The sequence below is a fragment of the Aspergillus homomorphus genome, assembly GCF_003184865.1.
Source record: "Aspergillus homomorphus CBS 101889 unplaced genomic scaffold BO97scaffold_3, whole genome shotgun sequence".
In the NCBI taxonomy this organism is placed as follows: domain Eukaryota; kingdom Fungi; phylum Ascomycota; class Eurotiomycetes; order Eurotiales; family Aspergillaceae; genus Aspergillus; species Aspergillus homomorphus.
Genome location: NW_020291889.1, coordinates 193808 through 213621, shown reverse-complemented (window position 1 = coordinate 213621; position 19814 = coordinate 193808). Strand labels below are relative to the sequence as shown.

Here is a 19814-nt window from a genome sequence, read left to right as displayed (position 1 = left end):
CAGAGATCCTTTGAGCATTTTTGGCAGCGGTTGGATTTGTTATCTGCCATGAGTTATGCATGAGCTAACTAGCCCTATCTACTCTATCTTACTCTACTCACCGTTTTAAGTCGCTCGTATACTGTATACCAACCCACTCGTACTTGTTCTAATCCAGTAGAATATCCTCTCTCCGCTCGCACAATTGCTCACTCGGATAGAAGAGAAAGTATATGAAATTGCACAGAGCTCTTGAGATCAGTATGGATATCGATCAACCACCCTCTTGTCTTCCCTCTCCTGCCCCCATATCCTCAAACTAACACTACCAAACTCACCAAAGATACCTCTTCCCTCTCCTCAAGAAATCCAAGAACCACAACCCCAACCTCAGACACAAAATCAACCATCTAACGCAAAGAAACAACCAGAAGTGAACCCAGTAAGGTAAGAATCATCTTCTCCGAATTAAGGATATACGGTATGGATTTCGAGCCAGAACAAAAAAATAAAAAAGACATGACATGAACCAAGCATTAACAAAAAGCCGCACGAAAGCGAAAGACTACTGCGTCTCAGCAGACAGCGACGCCTTCTGCAGATATTGGTACGCGCCGTAGGCGATCAAACCACCGACGGCCAGGAACGCGTACAGACCGACGCCCATGCCGGCGGCGTCACCGGAGGAGGCGGAGGCGGCGGGCTTGGATTGTGCGCGGGGGGCGGGGTCACCGGGCTATTTTTGAGTGGAGAGTTATTAGCATGGGGTGTGGTTTGGGTTGCGGGTTTGATGGGGCTGGGTGATGGGGTTAGGTTGGGGGGTTTTTTTTAAGGAGGACGAACCATGCGCTTCACGTTTCCGACAAACAACCCGTCCAGAATCTCGCGGGCCTCGTCGCTGTGGCCAACGTCCTCGAAGGCTTCGGTACCGTCTTGGCCTGCGACGTCCAGAAGGACTTCTTCGCCTCCGCTGTTTGTTTGAGGTGGGTTAGTTGGGGGGGGTGTGGGCCTGTGGGCGAGGGGGTTTATGGGGAGGGAAATGCGTACGGGTGCTCATCGACGAATGACGAGCAGTCGTAGACCTTGTCGTGGATCACCATGTACAGGTCTTTCTTGGTGTTGTGGCCGGTCACTTCGGCGAGGGTGAATTCCTTGGTCTCGGACATTTTGGTTGATTGTTTTGTTTTTTGAGGGAGGACTGGGTTGGATTAATGAGGGAGGTTAGTTGGTTTATTTCTTTTGCTTTTGCTTTTTCTTAGGGGAGGTTTGCGATAATGCAGAGGCAGAGGGATAGATAGGTGGGAATTGAGGGGCGGACGGAGTCAGAGACTGATAAGCTGGACTGGGACTGGACTGGGAATTGGATGCAAGTGCGTGGAAAGTGGCGCAACATGAGCGATGCGCTGGGCTGGAGACAGAAACTCCCGGTCTGGTGGAACGGGTGCTTGTGTATCACTCTTGATGCTTTTCCCGGGGTTGCTGCTCTCAAATACTGGGAGATACAGAGAGAGGGTATATCCAGAGGGTAAAAGGAGCAAGCAAGCAAGCAAGCAAGCAAGCAAGCAAGCAAGCAAGGAGAAGAACTCACCAGAAAAGAGGATAGACAGAAGACGCGAACAGGCAAGAAGCAGACGATGCGGCACGAAGGGAGGAAAAGAAAGAGTGAAGAGGAAGAAGAAGCGGAGAAAGAAGAGGAGAAGGAAGGGAAGAGAGAGAGAGAGAGAGAGAGAGAGAGAGAGAGATAGTCCAGAATAATAATAATAATCAATCAGTCCGTTCGGAGTCGATCAAATGGCGCCGGTGGATTCCTTAGGCAGCCGCTCACTCTGTCTGTGTCCTCTTCCTTTTCCTCGCCACTCCACCGCGGAACTCATTCATTCCCGTGGTGAAGATCCGGACTGGACCTGTGAGGCAGGCAATAGCCGAGCTTCACCGCAAACCTGGATAAATTTCCCCTGGACTTCTTGCTTGTGAAGAGTGTCTTCTTGTCATTCTGTGCCTTTGGACTGGCAATCCCAACACCTTCCCGATTGGGCAATCTGGAAAAGTGGCCTGATAGGGATTGTTTCATCTGCGCCAATCACAGCACGCTTATTCCCGTCTTAGTCAGGTATATATACGGCACTAAACCTAATCAGGCAAGCTTTGCCTGTGCTGCTGCGGGCTGCCAAAAGAGAGAAAAAAAAGGGAAAAGAATTGGAACAGAAAGTACAGTACGTGAGGAGGTTGCAGTCACGAAGCCTGTTACTGTACAGCTACATAGTCACCGAAGACTAGATCTCAAGGAATCAGGGTATGGGAACCGCAAGCAATAGCCTGAGACCTAATACAATACCGCGATACAGATTCCAAGTGAACATTAACATTGTTTCGGAGATGATTCTCCACCACCTTATCTGACAGCCTAGCCAGTCCGTCCTCGATGGGGAGAATGTATCCAGCCGCCATCATAGACTACAAGTATACATAAACATAAGCTTAACACACCATTAATGCATGGTATTTCTCGATCGCTATAGCAAGGATAACAACCCAGCCAAGAGGCAGAGCAATGCCTATCTTATCCACAATACTACTGCCAGCCAACTCAACTCCCGACCTCAGATCCCCCCCGCCCGCGATAACCTCGGGGAAGATCGCCCAGTTGGCCAGTTGGCAGCGTTACCCGCTCGCTCGGGAAGCCCCATCGGGATTCACTGCCCGCCCCGGAACAAGCGCGGAATTCCCTTCTTCTTTCATCAAATCTGCCCTTCCGTGCATGGAAGCTTCTATGGTCGTCCATGGCTTTGGAGTCCACTGTTTTGGACTGTAGGTAGGGAATAGGTCCAGTCTCTGGCGGCCTCGAGGATTTTAGTGCGACGGACTCCTGGGTCCGTCTACTCTGAGCTTTGAGTCAGATGTACTGCCCTGTACTACAATAAGGGTCTCTTGAGTCCGTCGGGGTTAGGGGACTACCTAGTCTAACCAATACTACCGATTGCGTTTGCTTATTCTAGTAAGACTTGGTTGTCGTCATGCATTCACTTCCCGTTGAAAACATCGCGCCGCTATTTAACATCCATGCATCCAGGCTGGAAAGCAGATCTAGGAATCGAAGTGCTATCAAACTAATATCACAAGAAACAAGACCACAGAATAAAACCAAAGGTATAGTTCGTTACATGCTTGCAATTCATCAATCCCGTCCGTCATCATGCAGTCGTGTCTTCGCCAGAAACTGTTCGGTAAAAAAGCAATGAAAAGAAAAGAAAGGAAACATGCGGTAAATAAGGGTAGAATGGCAAATATACCGTGCCAATCGAGCATCGGTGGTTTGGTGTCGATCACAGACTGGCACAGTAACAGAAGACCAAGAAAAGAAATTAAAAAAAGAAACAAATCCGCTCGGCTGGAATCAGAAAATGCAGATGCAAAATTGCTCCTCCACGCCCCTCATTTCGCAGGCACTCGCTCGTAGAATACAATGTAAGCTTGCTCGTTCTGCAACCGCTCCTTCGGTCGCAGGTCCCGCGGGTTGAAGTCCGTCACCCGCTCGTCATCGAACTTGCGCCAGCATTGCCGCTGCGCATCTCGCACCAGAGAGATATAATGCCCGCTACCCATCGAAGACCCAATGTGTCGCAGTACCCCGTATGCGTCATACGTGAAGGGAGGCGCTGTCGCGATCGTCGTCCCCGAGGGTGCAACCGCCGAATGACCGTTCGGAAGAGGGGTCGGAGTCGGCTGCGAGAACACGAAATCGTCCATCCGCAACCCATGCAGCGGGAACTCGATCGGGGTATGAATCTTCCGCGCACTCTGCGTCTTCGAGGCCGAGAACCGCTTGAAGTGGATCACCAGGATCTGGGGTGCACGCGTGATGATGATTTGCTTGGTCGCAACCCGCTCGCACTTGCAGTACGGACATTTCCACACCTCGTCGCCGCTCAACATTTCCTCCTGACAGTAACTGCGGAGACACTGGTAGATGTCGCCCGTTCCCGACGGAGGAATCTCAACGCTGATACTATAGAAGGCCTCATACGTGGTAGAGGTCCGCTTGCATGTCGTGCAGCGCAGTCGACTCGCATGTTGGCCGGCGAAGAGGGATGAGATAAAGGACTCCTCGCGATGACAATACCGATCCCACTCGATCTTGGAAACCTTGGGAACAGGCATCCGCTCTCGTTGCATCTCTTCTTCAAATGTCAGAGGCCGAAGCTGGTTACGTTGCCAATTGATATTGAGGTCCTCGTGCAGGCAATCCACGACAAAATCGAAGAATTCCTTGGCATCTTGCTGACGGTCGATCGCCCACTCCTGGTTTAGCCGCCCGCAGAAGTTTCGGAACGAGGTCGGCATGATTACTTCAACATCATTCTTCCACAATGACCGGATCAGGTTCGCAAAGAGTCCTGGCATGACGCCCTGGGATCCCTTCCAATTCTTCTGGACGTAGTACCTAAATCGATTATCTATGAAAAACTTGCTCAGCAGCAAGGTTGCGCTTAGGCACTGAAGCGTTGAGTTCATATAGCAAGTTACGCCGAAGTTAGTCAGCCCGGTTCGAGGAAGTTTGAGTCGGCTCAGCATGGATAGAGGGGTGTAGAGTGCCGTCTTCGTGGCGGAGCTCTGCCGTTCCAGGGTAGGTTGGATATGCCGGCCGTCCGATACGCCACTATAGCTGGGCCGTGGAACTGCAGGAGGTGGTCGCGAGGGAGCGACAGGCACAGGAGCGGCATAGTTCGGTGCAGAAGTACCCGCCGGTCGAATGTGCGGCGCCACCATGGATTGCTGTATCGCGCCTGGTTCGGGGAAGCGGCGCAAGAAGTCTTCATAGTTCTGAACAAAAGGTGAAGCAGGGACCTCCTCCTCTTCAGCCGGCTCCTCTGCCAGAGCCTCCTCATCTTCTTCAATATAGGTACTGGCGTCGATCTCCTCCGTCTTCGACTTTTCCATCCACTCGGTGAGTTCTTGAGGGTTTAGTGGCTTGTATTCACGCAGTCGCCGTTTCCTGACCTCCAAGCTAGAATTAGCACTGACCATCGTAGGAACTCTACCGAGCGGTCGCCCAGGTCTTCGAAGTGGGCGCTTCGCCTGCAAGGAGCCCATCACAGCAGCGGTAGAAGAAGTGACAAGCGATTGTTGGCCTATGAGTTCGATCCATGCATCGAGACCCCCAAGAAGTAATGCTGGAGGACGGCCGTCCTTGAGAGGTTTGTAGGCATTGAACTCGTAAAGCGTATCATAGAGCGCTCGTAGATGGGGTGCCGAGGTACCAACGGGGGAGCCCGCAAGATAACTGGTCGAGGCCGTTTTCTGGTCATAGTACACGACCATGTCAAATTCGTTCCGTCGCTCAAACAAGGCTTGCTCGTACTCTGGCGACACCACAAGACGCTCCTCTAACTCTTCCGCTGATACGTTCTCCTTCAACACTACCGGCTCAACACAGATAATGGAAGAAGCATAGATATGTCCAGTATCATACTGATCCCGCGACCGCACATCGATTAACAAAATGTTATATTTACGGAGATAATTGATCAAATCGGTCGGAGTGATCGTAGTGCTATGCGGAAGATCAGCACTGCTGCTTCGTATCTCCTTCGCTTGGTGAACCCCGTTTGGTGTCCTTGATCGGTAGGGGTTGTCATCAAACCCATCCCGGCTCGGGCTTCCGTGAGGTGAGTTTGCGAGCTGAGAATACCGTGGGTTGACTGGTCGAGAGCTTTCTGTCGACGTCCGTGGCGGATTGGAGGGTCCCTGAGATGGTACAGACCAAATCGGGCTGTACGCTGGATCCGGTGCTCGTGGAAGGGATGTGTTGAGGGGGACCTTCGGGGGCAGCGTAGGAACACCGTGAGGGGAACCCATGTTACGAGGACCTCGAGGTCCTAATGGACGTCGTGTCGGAGAACTCAGAGCCGAGGTCTGTGGCGGCGCTTGAGCCGCCGGCTGAGCCGAGAGATCTTGCGGTGCTGCTTGTAGAATGCTATTTGTACCGTTTGGTGCGGGCCCTAACGTGGTACTATCAGGTGGTGACATCTTTAACTTTGCGAATCTTTGTGCGAGTGCATCTGTTGGAGGACTTGAAAATCGGTGCCTCTTTGCCTGTAGCTCAAGGTCTGTTTGGTGGTGTGAAGAAGCCGGCATCTGCGCCGAATCGCTCAGGGGAAAAGTACCCAAGATCTCGGACTTGGGCCTTGTCGGGTGTGACTGTGATGATCCCACTGGTTGTATGTTCGTCATCAGGTTGTTCTCCACAATCTGTTGTTTGATGTCATCCATCGTGCCTTGTTTCGTGCGCACAGCCTACCACGGTGCATTAGTCCCAGGCCTGTCAACTTATACATAAAAATAGACATCATGCCAATAGGTAGCGACCTACCATCATCAAGTCGGCAAACCTCTTCAACCATGCCGGTCTTTGGCTGGCGGTCACGCGGTAGTCAGGATGGTGCGGAATAATGTTGATGGTGATCTCGGAGGCACGAAGGTATTGCACATAGGCTCGGTCGAGTTGGTCGCTGTCGGAAAGCTCCCGGGCTTGGTTAATGGCCACTTGCGCTCTTTCAAGCAGGACACTAAGCTATCGTAACTCCAATCAGTATCACTCACGAGACCACCGTGGCAAGCGCTGCACCTAGACCCCGAAACATACCGACGTATTCTCATTGACATCCAAAGCTGCTGCTTCATCCTGCAGGTCCTTTATGTTGGGGAAAATCGGCGGTTGGCTTGCCGGAGAGCTCTGGTTGTTGCCGATCTGATGCGGTGCCAGTCCGACTGGCCGCCCGCTCGCCGGCATAGCCCCGACGGATCGAGGACGACTGGCATTATCCCACAATGCGAAATCGGGCGGAGAGGGGAAAGCCGCTGCATCTGAGGACATGATACGAAACGACGATCAGGAGAAGGCAAGCTTCAGCACATGACCCTGGAAGACGTCGGAGGTGAAGCGGGGAGGAAATCGGCAGTCGTTCGAAAGTGGCTCGGAGCGGAAGCAAAGCGGAGGGGGTGTCCCACTAGATAACGCAACACGCAAAGGATGGAATAATGAACGCGGTCATGAAAGAACAGGGTGGGAGGAAAGAGAAGGGATGCGCAGCGGAGGAGAGACACAATTCAGACGGGGTAAAAGAATAGGACGAGACGAGACCAACGAAGTGGTCAAAAGGTGAAAGGCAGACAAATTGCAGGATGTGGATGGTGGATGGATGGATGTAATTGTATGCCTGTGTATGAATCGGTAACTGAATTGGAGGAATATTGCCCGCTTCACCGCCCAACAGCCTATGACGCCACATGTTATTGCTTGCTATTGTTTGCCTGGGGCCTGACATCCGGCTGACTCACCGCCCACCGCCAATGGGGCCCGCCACATGCTTTGTCTCAAGGTACCTCCTAAGGTTAGGTGGTTACCTTACTTACACTCCCCCCGACATTCATCGATGGATCGGATCTGCCTGGAGCTTGTCATGTCTCTATTGCTGCCTTGATCGCCGTCTCCTTATCGGTCTCCTCTCATCTTGCGCCTTAGAATCTCCCGACTACTACCTCAAGATCTATCCACTGCCCACTTCCCGCTGCTGCTGCTGCTGCCCAACGTCATAGCCATTTGGTAATTCCGTCGCCGTCGCCGGCCGATCGTCAATTGCGCACTATCAAAACATGGCGGGGTGGTTCTCGTCAACTTCGTCGCTCGATGAGCAGGTTGAGAAGGCGACCGCGTCTTCTTTGTAAGTCACTTCTATTATCCTTGATATGCTGATTCTTAGAAACTGTAATCGATCACGTTCCACACAGACCCTAACCCGCCTGCAGGGAAGACATCGCCCTCAACCTCGAGATCTCCGATTTGATCAGATCAAAGAGTGTTCAACCAAAGGAGGCGATGAGATCGTTGAAGCGACGACTGGAGAACAAGAATCCAAACATTCAACTGGCGACGTTGAAGGTAAGCCGCAAGACGAGCTTCCTTCCTCTCCATCACCCATCCCCGCCCCCGAGTCTGGCCTTGAACTGACGGTGTAATGCATTGTAGCTGACGGACACGTGTGTAAAAAATGGCGGTACCCACTTTCTAGCGGAGATCGCATCTCGGGAATTTATGGATAACCTCGTCTCCCTCCTCAAGACAGAGGGTGTCCCACTGAATGATGAAGTGAAGGGAAAGATGCTGGAACTGATACAAGATTGGGCTATGGCAGCTCAAGGTCGTATGGACCTGAGCTATGTTGGCGAAACCTACCGGAGGCTTCAGGATGAGGGGTTCCACTTTCCACCCAAGACTCAGATTAGCGGAAGCATGTTGGAGAGCAGTGCGGTAAGTTGGTCTTGGTACTGTGATTGTTATGGCACGCCTAGAACTGACATGATTGAACTTGGCCAAGCCCCCTGAATGGATTGACTCCGATGTCTGCATGCGCTGTCGCACAGCCTTCAGTTTCATGAACCGCAAACATCATTGTCGCAACTGCGGTAACGTTTTCGATGCGCAGTGCTCCAGCAAGACCCTTCCACTGCCTCATATAGGGATCCTACAACCTGTTCGAGTGGACGACGGATGCTACGCCAAATTGACTTCGAAGGCATTCTCATCCGCTGCAATTTCCGATAGATCTGCATTTAAGAACAACTCCATCACCAAGTCCAGCGTCATGGAGCCTCGTGGAGGCCGGGCGGAGAGCGGGTTTGATGACGATTTACGTCGTGCTTTGCAAATGAGTTTGGAGGAGGCTCAAAATAAAGGCTCGGGCGGTTATGCTCCACAAAATAAGATTGTTCGGGAGCCACCTAAACCCGTCAGTCAACCCAGTATAGAGGACGAGGAAGATGCGGACTTGAAGGCTGCCATCGAAGCATCTTTGCGGGACATGGAACAACACAAGCAGAAGCACGCAGCCGCCCTGAAAAACACACCTGTCGTGGATGTCCCGGCTCATTCGAGCTCAGGAGCGGCGCCAGTTCCCAAGAACCCCTACGAACTTAGCCCAGTGGAAGTAGAGAATATTCATCTCTTCGCTGCTCTCGTTGACCGACTGCAGCACCAGCCCCCGGGCACTATTCTACGCGAGCCGCAGATTCAGGAGCTGTATGAGAGCATTGGAGCGCTTCGGCCGAAGTTGGCACGAAGCTATGGTGAAACAATGAGCAAGCACGGTATGTATTTTGTGCATTTCTATTGGAAGATGTGCCGTGGCAGCTAATAAGGCTCTTAGATACGCTCCTAGATCTTCATGCCAAGTTATCGACGGTCGTTCGCTACTATGACCGCATGCTGGAGGAGCGTCTCTCCAGCGCCTACGCTCAGCATAATTTGGGTTATGGAGCGATCCCCGGCGGGTCACCATACCCCAATATTTACCCCTCGATGCCGGCCCCCGCGATGGAGGCGAAAGCAGGCACCGAGAACTATTATTATGGAAACCCCAATATTGCCGAACCCCCCCAGTCCTCCGGCACACCTTACTCGCAGCTTCCCTCAGACAGAGAGCGCACCAGAACGATGAGCCCAAGCCTCTACCCACAGCCCTCTCAAACTATGTCGCCTAACGCGCCGTGGAATGGAAACCCCCATGCGGTGGCATCACCTCAGATGGCTGGTGCCAATGCGGCACCTCCCGGCAACCCTTCGGCCTTTGCGCCACCCACGCAATTTTATGCACCTCCACCGCATCCCGAACAGGACCCGAACCTATACCAGCAACCGCGGCATGGGGAGCCGGACGCACCTTATCAGCAATCGCCTGTGATGCGACATGACTCTCATTATCAACCGTCGGCCCCGAGCGCCCCGAGCGCCCCGGATCAATCACCCCCGGCTGACCCAGTGTCGGCCCCCGCTTACTCGCACTTCTTTCCGGATCCTAATTCGATGCAACCTGGCGGTCAACCGGCACTGCAGCAGCAGCCCACGGACCCGTCGAGTTCATCGTTCTATAGTCAACAGCAGCCTCCTCCTCCTCCCCACGGTCCTCCTTTCACTGGTTATCCGCCAGGAGTACCAACACATCCTCATCCAACCGGAGGAGAATATCCTTCCGGTGGGGTGTCCGGGGCTCATCCATCATACCAACAAACAACGCCCTCACGGCCACCCGTCGAGGAAAGTTTGATCGAACTGTAGAGTGGGCTGGTTAGTGGTCAGTGCGGGATAGGAGCGGTCAAGTTGCGCTTTGGGGCAAGGAAGGAGGAGAGTTGTTCTATTGGTGTTTTACTTTTTATGTAGGCTTTTGGCACAATGATACCAGATGGATTGGTTACTACTGCAGGCCCCGAAATTGATGCAATATTCATTCTTGTCCCTTGACCCCGGCAGGACGCGCAATTGTAGTTGAGGAGGATTGGACTTGGTTGGATAGTATCTATAATAGTTAATATAGGGGAGTGAGTGCGTGAGTGAGTGAGTGAGTGGCGATGCTTTCGTTATCTTCAGGGCGAGGCCAACCCAATCCGGCCTGGTTTCTGGTCTGGACTCTTTTTAATTTCTGGTGGAAACTATGGGAAAAATGTAAATTTAGCAGCAGTGATTCTCTGTCTTTCTTTCTTTCCCTTCTTCTTTCCTCCAGGCTTCCATTCCTTCTTCTCTCCCCTTTCGGGATTCCTTCTTCTTTTTCCTCCTCTTCATCTTCTCCCCTCCCGCTCTCTTCCTTCCCTCAACAACTCCCCCTCAACTCTCCTCTCTTCTCAATCCCTCCAAAGTCGCTGTTACTTTGGTCATTATCTTACCTCTCCTCTCTGTTGGTTTCTTTTCATTCTTTTGTCTCTCTTTCCCCAAACTGGCCAGTCCCTCCCACGAGTGTGGTGTAGCAGGTCTCTTCTCTGCGTCATTGTGTCTCCCCCGCAATCGGCGGGAATCTGGACCATCACCGATTTGTCTCTCCTTCTTTCCCTGCCTCACATCATCCCCCCCTCCAAAAAGCAACAAACAAATCGCCAGTACTGCTTGGACAAAAGACAGTACTTCTACCCTTCGACCCGCCCAGTCGGATACATACAATCTGCTGTATCACCTGGTGGATGCCTCCTCCAATCGCCGTTGAATCGGGGAAACTTCCCGGCTGCTGCTCGTCACCCGATCGGGGCCACCCTCCCTGCCTTGCTTAAGCCTTAAACGCCTCTTTAAAACACAAAGTACCAACTACGTACCTTCTCCTCTTCTGCCACGGCCGCCATGCCGACTTCCAATACTTCTTCCCCCGTCAAGCGCCCCGGACTGGGCCGTCGTGCTGTTTCCTCTCACGCCGTCGTCACGCGCACCCCTTCCAACCAAGGCGAGCTGTCTCAGTCCCAATCTTCCAACACCACCCAGAAAGCCCCCTCAAGGCCCCATCGTCCCCATCTGGTCGGCGGGGGCCATCGCAACCATCACCGCAACCCCTCTTTCGGCAAAAATCTGCACAAGCTACAAAGACACCTCTCCAGCCATCAAATCGGCCCCGAAGCTTCCGCTCGCGTGCATCAACGCAAGAAGTCCGCCCCTGCGACTCCTGCCGCCAGCCCGCGTGGGCATCACGTACGTTGGGATGGATTGGAGGAAGAATCACACCGCACAGAAGGATCAATGAAGAAGAACAATTCTAGTCCTGCCCTCCGACGCGACACGTCCGTCGTCCTCGGAAAGAAGGCCCTGGTCACCGATCGTCCGCATACGAGCTCCGGGAAGAAGAAAACGGTCGGATTCGAGTTGGCGGATTCCGACGACGACGCTGATTGGGAAGATACTACGCAGTCGCCTGAAAGTACGCGACGCAGCTCGGTGGCACAATCCAAAGAGAGTGTGGAGAATCCTGCTGTTCTGGTCGACCCCCTTACCTTCGTCAAGCGCTCTTACCCGCAGTTCGCTCGAGCCACCAGCTTGCCTGAGTCGACGAGCAAGAGTTTCGGTGAACACCACGATTCGGACGAAGACGAGGACAACGACAACGGCGACGAAAACCCACCGAAGCGCCCGTCCGATTCTGACGAGACACCCGTTGAGATCGTGCGTCCTAGTGAGAACGGCGTCATCGCATCACGAATCCTGAGTCCCTCCATCTCGGCTAGAGCACCCCCCGCCATGTCTTCCATTTCCGCGACCGTCAAGCCGACCGTGATGGATCAGTCTTCTCGCAATGCATCTCTCACCAACTTAGCATCCGGCCATGACGGTACTCGACGGCCCATGTCCTCCTCTATTACCACATTAGCAAACACGCCTGCCCATGCCACTTCCTCATCCATCGAAGGCGGCGTCTCAAAGTTCATCATCAGCAACAAACCCGCAACGAACTCTTATTCCCGCACGGATTCGGATCCAAACACCCCATCTTCTTTCCTCCCACATTATCATCCTCAGACTCCACCATCTCCAAATCGCGCTAGTAGTGCGAGAAAAACACGAACATCGCCGCCTTCGAGGCCCCCAGGCGCAGAGCCCCATTCTCGCACACAGCAGAAGCTCTGGTTACAGCGGACTGCAGCATTGAACACATCTCCGCCTGACGGCGTGTCCACCGTAACCCCTCCCTCCGTCGTGGACCCGAGTTTCGCCGCACCTCACACTCGACCGGGTGCGAATGCTTTCGAGCCGGGCCGGGGACTCGTCAACGGGTCTGCTCGAGCCAGCGGAACTGCACACGATAGCGAAGCCAAGCACGTTCGGAAAGCATACGAAAAGACAACTTTGGAACTGACCGTCGTGCGCCGATTCCAATCTCCCACTGGCGACAGTTTCAGGCGCTTAACTGCTATTCTCAATGATTCGCGAGGCGCGAGCTCGAGTTTAGACCGACCGTCATCGCTCGGCAAACCCATTAAATCTGCGCCGGCCCTAACTCACCTTCGCGACAGCAAACGCCAGGAAAGCAGCCAGGGCAGCGCTAGCCCAGAACCTAGACAATTAATTGGAAGAAAGCAAGGGGATATGCACACCTCCGCTTCTCAGACCTACCTGCAAGAACCCGACGACCTTGTGAGTGAGTCTACGGATCCGACCGCATCTGGCAGCAAATCTCAACATCCCTCTCACCGCATCCTCTCCACATCTGACGAACCCGCCCACCCCGATCCTGCTACGACCGAGAGAGTCCCAGGAGCGGATAATCTACGCCACCCTCACGAAACTGAGCTCATGATGCGTCGCATATGGGAAAGTCGCGAAGTAGCTACAGCCGGCTGATAGAGAGATGACCAAAAGAGATCTTACATGTACAGTACAACCCCCCCCCTTTTTTTTTCCACCGGTCTACCATAGTTCCCCATTTGCTACTTGTCCTTATGTTGTAAGGTGTTACGTGGGTTACATCTTTCTGTTAGCGTTCCAACAATTCTGTTTTATCTTTTCAGTTGACCTATGAATTGCTTGCTGCTTCTGGTTCTATCATGTTGTTCTGAGTCGTTCCATTAGCCTAGCTCTGAGGTCGTCACCCCCCTTTCCATACTTATCTTCCATACTTATTAATTTTGAACCTGATGATCCAAATCAATTTTTACTCCTAAAGATTTGGTCTTTCCTTTGCTTTGGTTATTGTGATTATGATTCTTCTTATGTCTTATGCACGCATTTGGGTTCCCCAGAATGCCTCTTGGTTGATTCCCCGTAATTGTTCCTATCGCGCGCTATTTCATTCTACTTCACTTCACTCAGTGATTCCCTGTGCTTCTTTTTCTCTTCTTGATTTTTTTCTTGGCTTCAAGTGCAACTACAGTTCCTGGATTCAGCGGGAGCTAGCTATGTCTCGACTTCGTAATCGATCACTGCACCTACTTTGTAATTCCGTATCTGGTACTCCCTTCTTTCGTATATCTACCGGCTTTTATTGGATGAGAAATGGGTAGGGTATTTCTAAATATGTTCAATTGTCTTCAAGGCATGAAATGAAGTTTACGGTATTGTAGGCGTCGCTACAATCACTGGAGGCCAACATAGATATCGCATGTTTGTGTAGATTTGCATTTGATCATGAAATACGGCTTGCCATTATCTCGACTACTTGTACTATAGTAGATTCAGGTTCCCATCCGTATCCCAGTCTCGAACAATTGCATCGAGTATAGAAGAAGGGAGAAAATTTAAATCATAGCAATACAAATCTTCGGGTATGTAGTCTAGATCGTTATTATTGCTTTGCGTAAAACCCAAAGGAAATCTATGTAGAAAACATATATGATGACATGTTCGGGGAAAAGTTATCATCCCCGTGGGATGATACAAGTAGATATGTGTGTGATGTATGTGAGGGATTTGAGGGGTGGAGAGAGATAGCAAGACAGCTAGAGTTCTGAGGCGAAGTCGACCGGTCATGCTGCCGTCTTCTCGCGAGGCTTGCCTCGTCCACGGAAACCACCTCTGCCTCCACCACCTCCTCCACGTCGTGAGCTTCCGCCGCCATTAGATCCTGCTGCTGCATCGACGTGGTTTCCGTTCGGAACTGTCCGAGGTTGGTTGTCACGACGGGGCGTCGGGTGAGGAGCTTTCTGTGCGGGGGTTGTGAATTCGTTCCGCGGAGTGGGTTGCTGTGATGAGGTAGATGCGTCGGATAGGCCAGCGCCGCCTTTCGCGCGCTTCTTCCTCTGCGGAAGCTGCTGTTGTTGCTGCTGCTGCTGCGGCGGCGGCGGCAGTGGCTGTTGGCCTTGCCCCTGCGCTTTGCCTTTGCCTCGGCCCCGGTTTGACCGCGACTTGTTTGCCTTCTCTTCTTTGTCGGCCGAGGGGGTCGTGTCAGGGTCTGGGAGGCCTTGCACGCGTCTACTCTCTTTATCCCACCACGCTTGGAACTCTTGTTCGAGTTGAATGTCTTCAAGGTTGTGTTTTGCAGTCGCTGCTTCACGGATCTCATCCTTTTCTGTCTGTTGCTGCAGGAGGATGGTAGCCAGTGAGAGGGAGGTAGAAGACGGTGAGTGGAAGCTCGTTTGGTATGGTTCGGGCCGTGGGATGTGGCGGATGGATTGAATAGCAGGTTGAGCGTTGGCTACGGGATTGGACGATGCGGGGGTTGATGTGACGGATGTCGAAGCTTGAGGTCGAGGAGGATTTTGGACATTGACGGGTCCACTGCGGCCTGGAGTTTGCATCGGGACAGAACTAGGTTTCGTCCGGCTTGCCGGTGGTGTTCCAGCGACAGTTTGTCGAAGGGTCATGGATGGCTTGGGAGACGGTTTGGCGGACTCTGCATCTGGACTGTCTTGCCCACTAGCTGGAGGTGCAGGTTTACTGGGTGTCGGCATCTTCCATGGGTTTTGCGGCGCTTCCTTTGCCTTCTGCTGAGCCGCGAGCATATCTTGCATCTGCTGCTGCTGGATCTTCTTGCGCTCCTTCTGTGACATCTTCGGCGCAAGACTACTCGTGCTTTCTCGACGAGCAGACATGCCCAGGCTGATATTCGACACACGGTTGCCCGAAGTCTCACTCATGATATCCTTCAGGTTCTTCTTCGATGTAGATATCGCGGATGAGCTCCATGGAATTTGGGTGCTCGAGATTGGAGGCGAAGAGAACTGCTCTTGTTTCCTCTGGCGTGCTGCGGCGCGGGACTCGGATGGTGATTCCGAAAGAGTTGGATCTAATGGGGAAGCCATCTGAGCATCAAGAAAGCTTGGATCTCCAAGAGAGCCTCCATCATATGGGCTAGCTCGAAGAGCTGGCGAGTCGATGGATAGCGGCGTCTCGGCTGTAGCAATCTGCTTGGCGTCACGAACGGCTGCCTTGCCTTTCCCGATATCGGCCGGGGACAATGAAAACTCGTCGTCCATCTGGAACATCAGATCAGTAGTCGACTGTCTGGACTTCAACAGCGGACTACGAGAAGCAGATAAAGGCCCTTCTCTGGCTGGGCTGGGTTTGACTTTAGAAACCGAAGGGGTCAAGGACGGCTTCTCATTTGTTGTTGCACGAGGCTTTCCTTCGGAGCTGTCAATGCGATTCAGGTGCGGTCGTAGCCTCATGAAGTCGATTTTCCGCCTCTTGTCACTTTCTATAGCAGATGCAAGCTCTGGGTACTTCTCGAAGATGTATTCTTCCGAGTTTCGCCCTCTTGACACAGGTAGGTAAGTCATCTGGTTGTCGCGGCAGACAGTATCAAGGGCATCGAGTAGAGATTCGTCGAGATCTGCCAATAACCTATCGGGGTGTAAGGATACATTTCGGCTATATGAAGGATCCGTGCGGAACGGAGGCTCACCTGTTTGCTAGCAGATCCTCGAGATTCAAGCAGATATATTCCAGAGCCGCATCTTTGAATTCCTTCACCGAGCATGGCGCAACCGCGTTCAGCAAGTGACAAACATTGCGTGTGTGCACTAATTGCCTTTCATCAGTACCTCGCTAAGAGCAGTGCATTCGTGCATGGGACTCACCAAACTTCCCGAGCATTTGCTGGCAGATTTGGGCCAGTCTGTCGATCATCAACTCATTTGCAACAAATGCAACATCAATGATCAAGTCGATAAACTCGTCCAGATCTTTTGATCTGACATTGTCGAAAAGCTCCTCTTCAGTGTCGGCATATAGGTACCGAAGTACAAAGTCAAACACATGTTGGTCAATGTGCTTGAGGTCAATATGAATGGTTGCATCTGCTTGGACACGACGCGACAAAAGCCATCTACCACCTGAGCGACCGAAGAACAATGCGTTGAAAAAGGGGCATCTCTGGCACAGGACATGGCTATGAGCCTTCACCTCTCCGCCTTTCAAGTCAATTATAACATCTCCACTATCGAAGAAAGCAGGATCATGAATCGCAAGCTCCATATCGTGCCGAAGGGCCTTTGTGGGTTCAATCATGAGCCTCGCAGCTCGTTCTAGAGTTGGGAGGTTCAGATGAGTGGCGAGACGCATCACTTCAGTGCGAACCTGGCGGTATCGGGAGGCCTTCTCCGAAGACTGTCTAGCCTGATGCCAAACATCTAGTATTTCATCCGTGTACATGAAGAATGCCACATTCAAGATGGTGAGGATATCACAGGACTGAAATGTCAGTTCCATATGTCCTTCTCCGTCCTTTTCAATAGTAAAGATGTCGGATGGAGAAGCGCGACCTGTATCTCTGAAAGTGTGAATGACTTCTCTGAGAACTGAACTCCGCCCTGTCAAGATGAATTCGTGTACAGGAAGCCGTATGTCCGATGATGTGGTCCTAATCCAGACAACCCCAGGGAATATTTGGAACCGCGATGGCTCGAAGTAAGGCTCGAGATCTGACGATCCCAATACTGCCCTCTTGATAGCAAGGTTTGGGTTTGAGTCCCGGTGATCATCTGTTACCATATCCTCCGAGCTCATCGTGTTACCGAATGAGCCAAATGGAGATAATGGAAGATAGTCCGCCCATAATGAAGGCTGCGAGACGGTAATTTGTTCTTGAGTCACTTCACAATCGCGCTGTACAGCTGCAAAGGCCCCATAAGCATTGCTGCATACACCCACAACTCGAGAGAGTCCAGGTATCCGAGCAAACTTGTAGTCCTTGGCTGGCCCCTTTGACTTCCTGCGCTTCTCTTTGCTCCAGGCAGAGCCAGATACGGTACAGATAATGACCGACCCATCCTGTCCGACATCAAAATCCTTCGCAGCCATATGGGCTTTTTTCACAGACCAAATCCTTGATGGTTCTGACATCGAGTTCCGAGGTTTGAATGGATTTGTGGTCGATGTTGACGTCGAGGGGACCTCTGTCTTGTTAACCTGCACCGTATACACTTCTCCAAAACTCGATAGGGCGCAGATGGTATTCCCGGCAGACTTGACTTTAACAACTTGGTTGACGGAGGAACCATATCTAGTGGCCATGAAACTATCCTTGATAAACCTCGAGCTGACATCTAGCGGAAATAAGAGTTTCGAGTAACCATACTGGGAAAACACCCAAACCTCATGGTTCTGCAGGAGAACAGATGTTGCCTGATCGATGGCAGACACGCTCTGTATGGGTGCGCTGAACAAAGATGCTCCCACGCGTCGAGGGGTGGTCTGCATCTCAAGCGATCGAGCATCGGAGTCGATCAGGCCGAGTTGTCCTTCATTTTTACCGAAAGTATAAAGACCGGAATTGCTGAATACAACGGAGTGGATTCCCGATGCGGCCGCTCCGATTATGCCCTCTTTCTTAAAAGGATTAAAGATTTGTCGAGGCTGTTTCTGGAGAGGCACATCATCCTGATTGTTTGACCTTGGCAAGCTGTACCCTAATTGACCATACTTGTTACTTCCCCAGCTGAAAATCTCGCCGTTCTCGGTGATTGCAAGCGTGTGGTCTTGTCCTAGGGCAACGGAGACAATCTTCTTATTCGCAAGGCCTCCGCCCTCGATGCAGACGAAAGTGAATCGTGTTGTTTCATCCCCGGTGCCCAAACGCCCACCGGGGCCAAAGCCACACAAGAAGAGGTTTGATTCAGGATCGGTGGTAAGAATAGCGGTATGAAGCTTAGACATGACAACGTCCTGAATCTTGATGGGCTTGCTCTTCACGATTGCTGGCAGATCGTTCGAATTCGCATCGATCGACTCTTGTTGAACGTCAGCCTTACTAGCCTCCAGACGCTGTTCTTGAAATTCACGGAAAAGTCGCTCCAAGAGATGGCCTGGCCTCTTGAGGATCGTCCTCTCTGGAAACTGGCGGTCATCCTGATCCCCTACTCCAAGGTTGAGGTTCTTATTGCTGCCGAAGGTATAGACCTCATCACCAAATAAATTTGTTCGTGGCTTCAAAACACTCCTGCCAAAACGGCTGTCGTGATCAGGATCTTCGTCGCCCAACGACGGTTCAGAGACATTATCGGTGTGTTCCGCCTCTACAGCTGAATCGAAGCTCTGCTTGATGTCTCGAGACGCTATTGTAGCGGCGTACACATCAAACGGGCTGTACCCTTCTCGGTCCTTGATCCGAATCAAACTTCCGACTGGGAGTCCGGAGTTACCTGCTTTGCTGAAGTCCGTGGCGTCGCGCATATCCCGTGTCATCAGAGCCTGTGCGATTGTGGCGTTTCCCGCATATAGTGCTCGATGCAAAGCCGTCCAACCGCTCTCCCAGTCTTGCGCGTAGATGTCCAAGAAAGGAACTTGGAGTAGAGCAACAGCGAAGTCGATCGCCGTGGGCTTCGTTGAAGACGCCACATGGTGTAGAAGTGTCCGACCGTATTTGTCTCGCACATTCAGCTCCTCCTTAGACAACGTCTTTCCCGGACGCGAATTGGGACCACGTTCCAAACTCGAACCCCCAGGAGATGTTCCACTCAGCTTCTTGCTTCTAGTCGAGATCCCAGGAGAAGATGCCAGTCCTAACCCAGGGCTCCCGGCCTTCAAGCTGCTTCCATTTCCCGTTGTACCAGTGGCAGTTGCCAGGAATCGCTGAAAGCTTTCAACGTCATCGTAGAGAAAGAACCCCCAAAGCTTGCTACTCATGTGCCCAAAAGATATGTGTCAGAAACTCTTATCAGCGCAGGACCAGAACGTCGCCGTAACCGCGAAGGGTTGGCGGGCGCACTGGCAAAAAGACTGCGGGCGACAAGAGTATTCCAACGGGATAGGAAAAGAAGTCGACAGGCCGTCAACTAATGTTCGGATTAATTTTCGGGCGTTTCAGATCGAGTATGCAAGTGCGACAGGAGATGAAGTCGAAAGAACGACGAGTGGGTGCGGTTGCAGGCCCGGCGGAAGCGAACGTGTCGCGAGCGCGAGAATGTGTGGTGGCGATGGATAGCTAACTGTAGACGATAAGGCTAGGACTCGACCGCTGGAGGCGGGAACGGAGAGGAAGAAGGCACGACACGTCGAATGGGCTTTGGGACTGGTACGCGACCGTGTTGGGGATACGAGGAAGGAGATTGTAGATAGTATCAAGGGGAGGAATTGAGATCAAGTGGGAGAGGGAGGG

At 52.3% G+C, this 19814-nt stretch overlaps 7 protein-coding genes across 7 annotated transcripts; 4 read left to right on the top strand and 3 right to left on the bottom strand.

Annotated features, from left to right (window-relative positions):
• Window positions 1-544: 544 nt before the first annotated feature.
• On the bottom strand, window positions 545-1145 carry BO97DRAFT_410687 (cytochrome b5-like heme/steroid binding domain-containing protein; the record flags this gene model as incomplete). The annotated part of the gene is made up of 3 exons (XM_025696144.1): window positions 545-715; window positions 823-988; window positions 1027-1145. The coding sequence occupies 3 exons, from the start codon at window positions 1143-1145 to the stop codon at window positions 545-547; spliced, it is 456 nt and encodes a 151-aa protein (XP_025555436.1).
• Window positions 1146-1174: 29 nt separating this feature from the next.
• Window positions 1175-1792, top strand: BO97DRAFT_129573 (uncharacterized protein). The gene has a single exon (XM_025690040.1). The coding sequence runs from the start codon at window positions 1378-1380 to the stop codon at window positions 1732-1734; it is 357 nt and encodes a 118-aa protein (XP_025555435.1). The 5' UTR covers window positions 1175-1377; the 3' UTR covers window positions 1735-1792.
• A 1192-nt stretch (window positions 1793-2984) lies between these two features.
• On the bottom strand, window positions 2985-7170 carry BO97DRAFT_382598 (putative ubiquitin C-terminal hydrolase). The gene is made up of 3 exons (XM_025693312.1): window positions 6623-7170; window positions 6350-6550; window positions 2985-6273 (listed from the first exon to the last, which is right to left on the bottom strand). Exons 1-3 carry the CDS (start codon window positions 6851-6853, stop codon window positions 3412-3414), a joined length of 3294 nt encoding a protein of 1097 aa, XP_025555434.1. The 5' UTR covers window positions 6854-7170; the 3' UTR covers window positions 2985-3411.
• Window positions 7171-7393: 223 nt separating this feature from the next.
• On the top strand, window positions 7394-10251 carry vps27 (ESCRT-0 subunit protein VPS27). Its single transcript, XM_025693311.1, has 5 exons — window positions 7394-7700; window positions 7786-7918; window positions 8006-8287; window positions 8355-9123; window positions 9183-10251. Exons 1-5 carry the CDS (start codon window positions 7633-7635, stop codon window positions 10088-10090), a joined length of 2160 nt encoding a protein of 719 aa, XP_025555433.1. The 5' UTR covers window positions 7394-7632; the 3' UTR covers window positions 10091-10251.
• Window positions 10252-10283: 32 nt separating this feature from the next.
• BO97DRAFT_129480 (uncharacterized protein) lies at window positions 10284-10955 on the top strand. Its single transcript, XM_025690038.1, has one exon. It carries the CDS (start codon window positions 10381-10383, stop codon window positions 10771-10773), a length of 393 nt encoding a protein of 130 aa, XP_025555432.1. The 5' UTR covers window positions 10284-10380; the 3' UTR covers window positions 10774-10955.
• Window positions 10956-13301, top strand: BO97DRAFT_129481 (uncharacterized protein). Its single transcript, XM_025690039.1, has one exon. It carries the CDS (start codon window positions 11138-11140, stop codon window positions 13121-13123), a length of 1986 nt encoding a protein of 661 aa, XP_025555431.1. The 5' UTR covers window positions 10956-11137; the 3' UTR covers window positions 13124-13301.
• A 943-nt stretch (window positions 13302-14244) lies between these two features.
• On the bottom strand, window positions 14245-19342 carry BO97DRAFT_420586 (BTB domain and ankyrin repeat protein; the record flags this gene model as incomplete). Its single annotated transcript, XM_025696668.1, has 3 exons — window positions 14245-16060; window positions 16122-16239; window positions 16297-19342. The coding sequence occupies 3 exons, from the start codon at window positions 19340-19342 to the stop codon at window positions 14245-14247; spliced, it is 4980 nt and encodes a 1659-aa protein (XP_025555430.1).
• Between the last annotated feature and the right edge of the window lie 472 nt (window positions 19343-19814).

Excerpts from the sequence above, each read along its gene's own strand:
- BO97DRAFT_129573 (XM_025690040.1), top strand. The coding sequence starts at position 1,378 with ATGCGCTGGGCTGGAGACAGAAACTCCCGGTCTGGTGGAACGGGTGCT.
- BO97DRAFT_382598 (XM_025693312.1), bottom strand. The coding sequence starts at position 6,853 with ATGTCCTCAGATGCAGCGGCTTTCCCCTCTCCGCCCGATTTCGCATTG. Across the intron at positions 6,551-6,622 it reads ATGTCAATGAGAATACGTCG|CTTAGTGTCCTGCTTGAAAG; the intron begins GTATGTTTCGGG and ends GAGTTACGATAG. Across the intron at positions 6,274-6,349 it reads GGTTTGCCGACTTGATGATG|GCTGTGCGCACGAAACAAGG; the intron begins GTAGGTCGCTAC and ends GCACCGTGGTAG.
- vps27 (XM_025693311.1), top strand. The coding sequence starts at position 7,633 with ATGGCGGGGTGGTTCTCGTCAACTTCGTCGCTCGATGAGCAGGTTGAG. Across the intron at positions 7,701-7,785 it reads AAGGCGACCGCGTCTTCTTT|GGAAGACATCGCCCTCAACC; the intron begins GTAAGTCACTTC and ends ACCCGCCTGCAG. Across the intron at positions 9,124-9,182 it reads TGAAACAATGAGCAAGCACG|ATACGCTCCTAGATCTTCAT; the intron begins GTATGTATTTTG and ends TAAGGCTCTTAG.
- BO97DRAFT_129480 (XM_025690038.1), top strand. The coding sequence starts at position 10,381 with ATGCTTTCGTTATCTTCAGGGCGAGGCCAACCCAATCCGGCCTGGTTT.
- BO97DRAFT_129481 (XM_025690039.1), top strand. The coding sequence starts at position 11,138 with ATGCCGACTTCCAATACTTCTTCCCCCGTCAAGCGCCCCGGACTGGGC.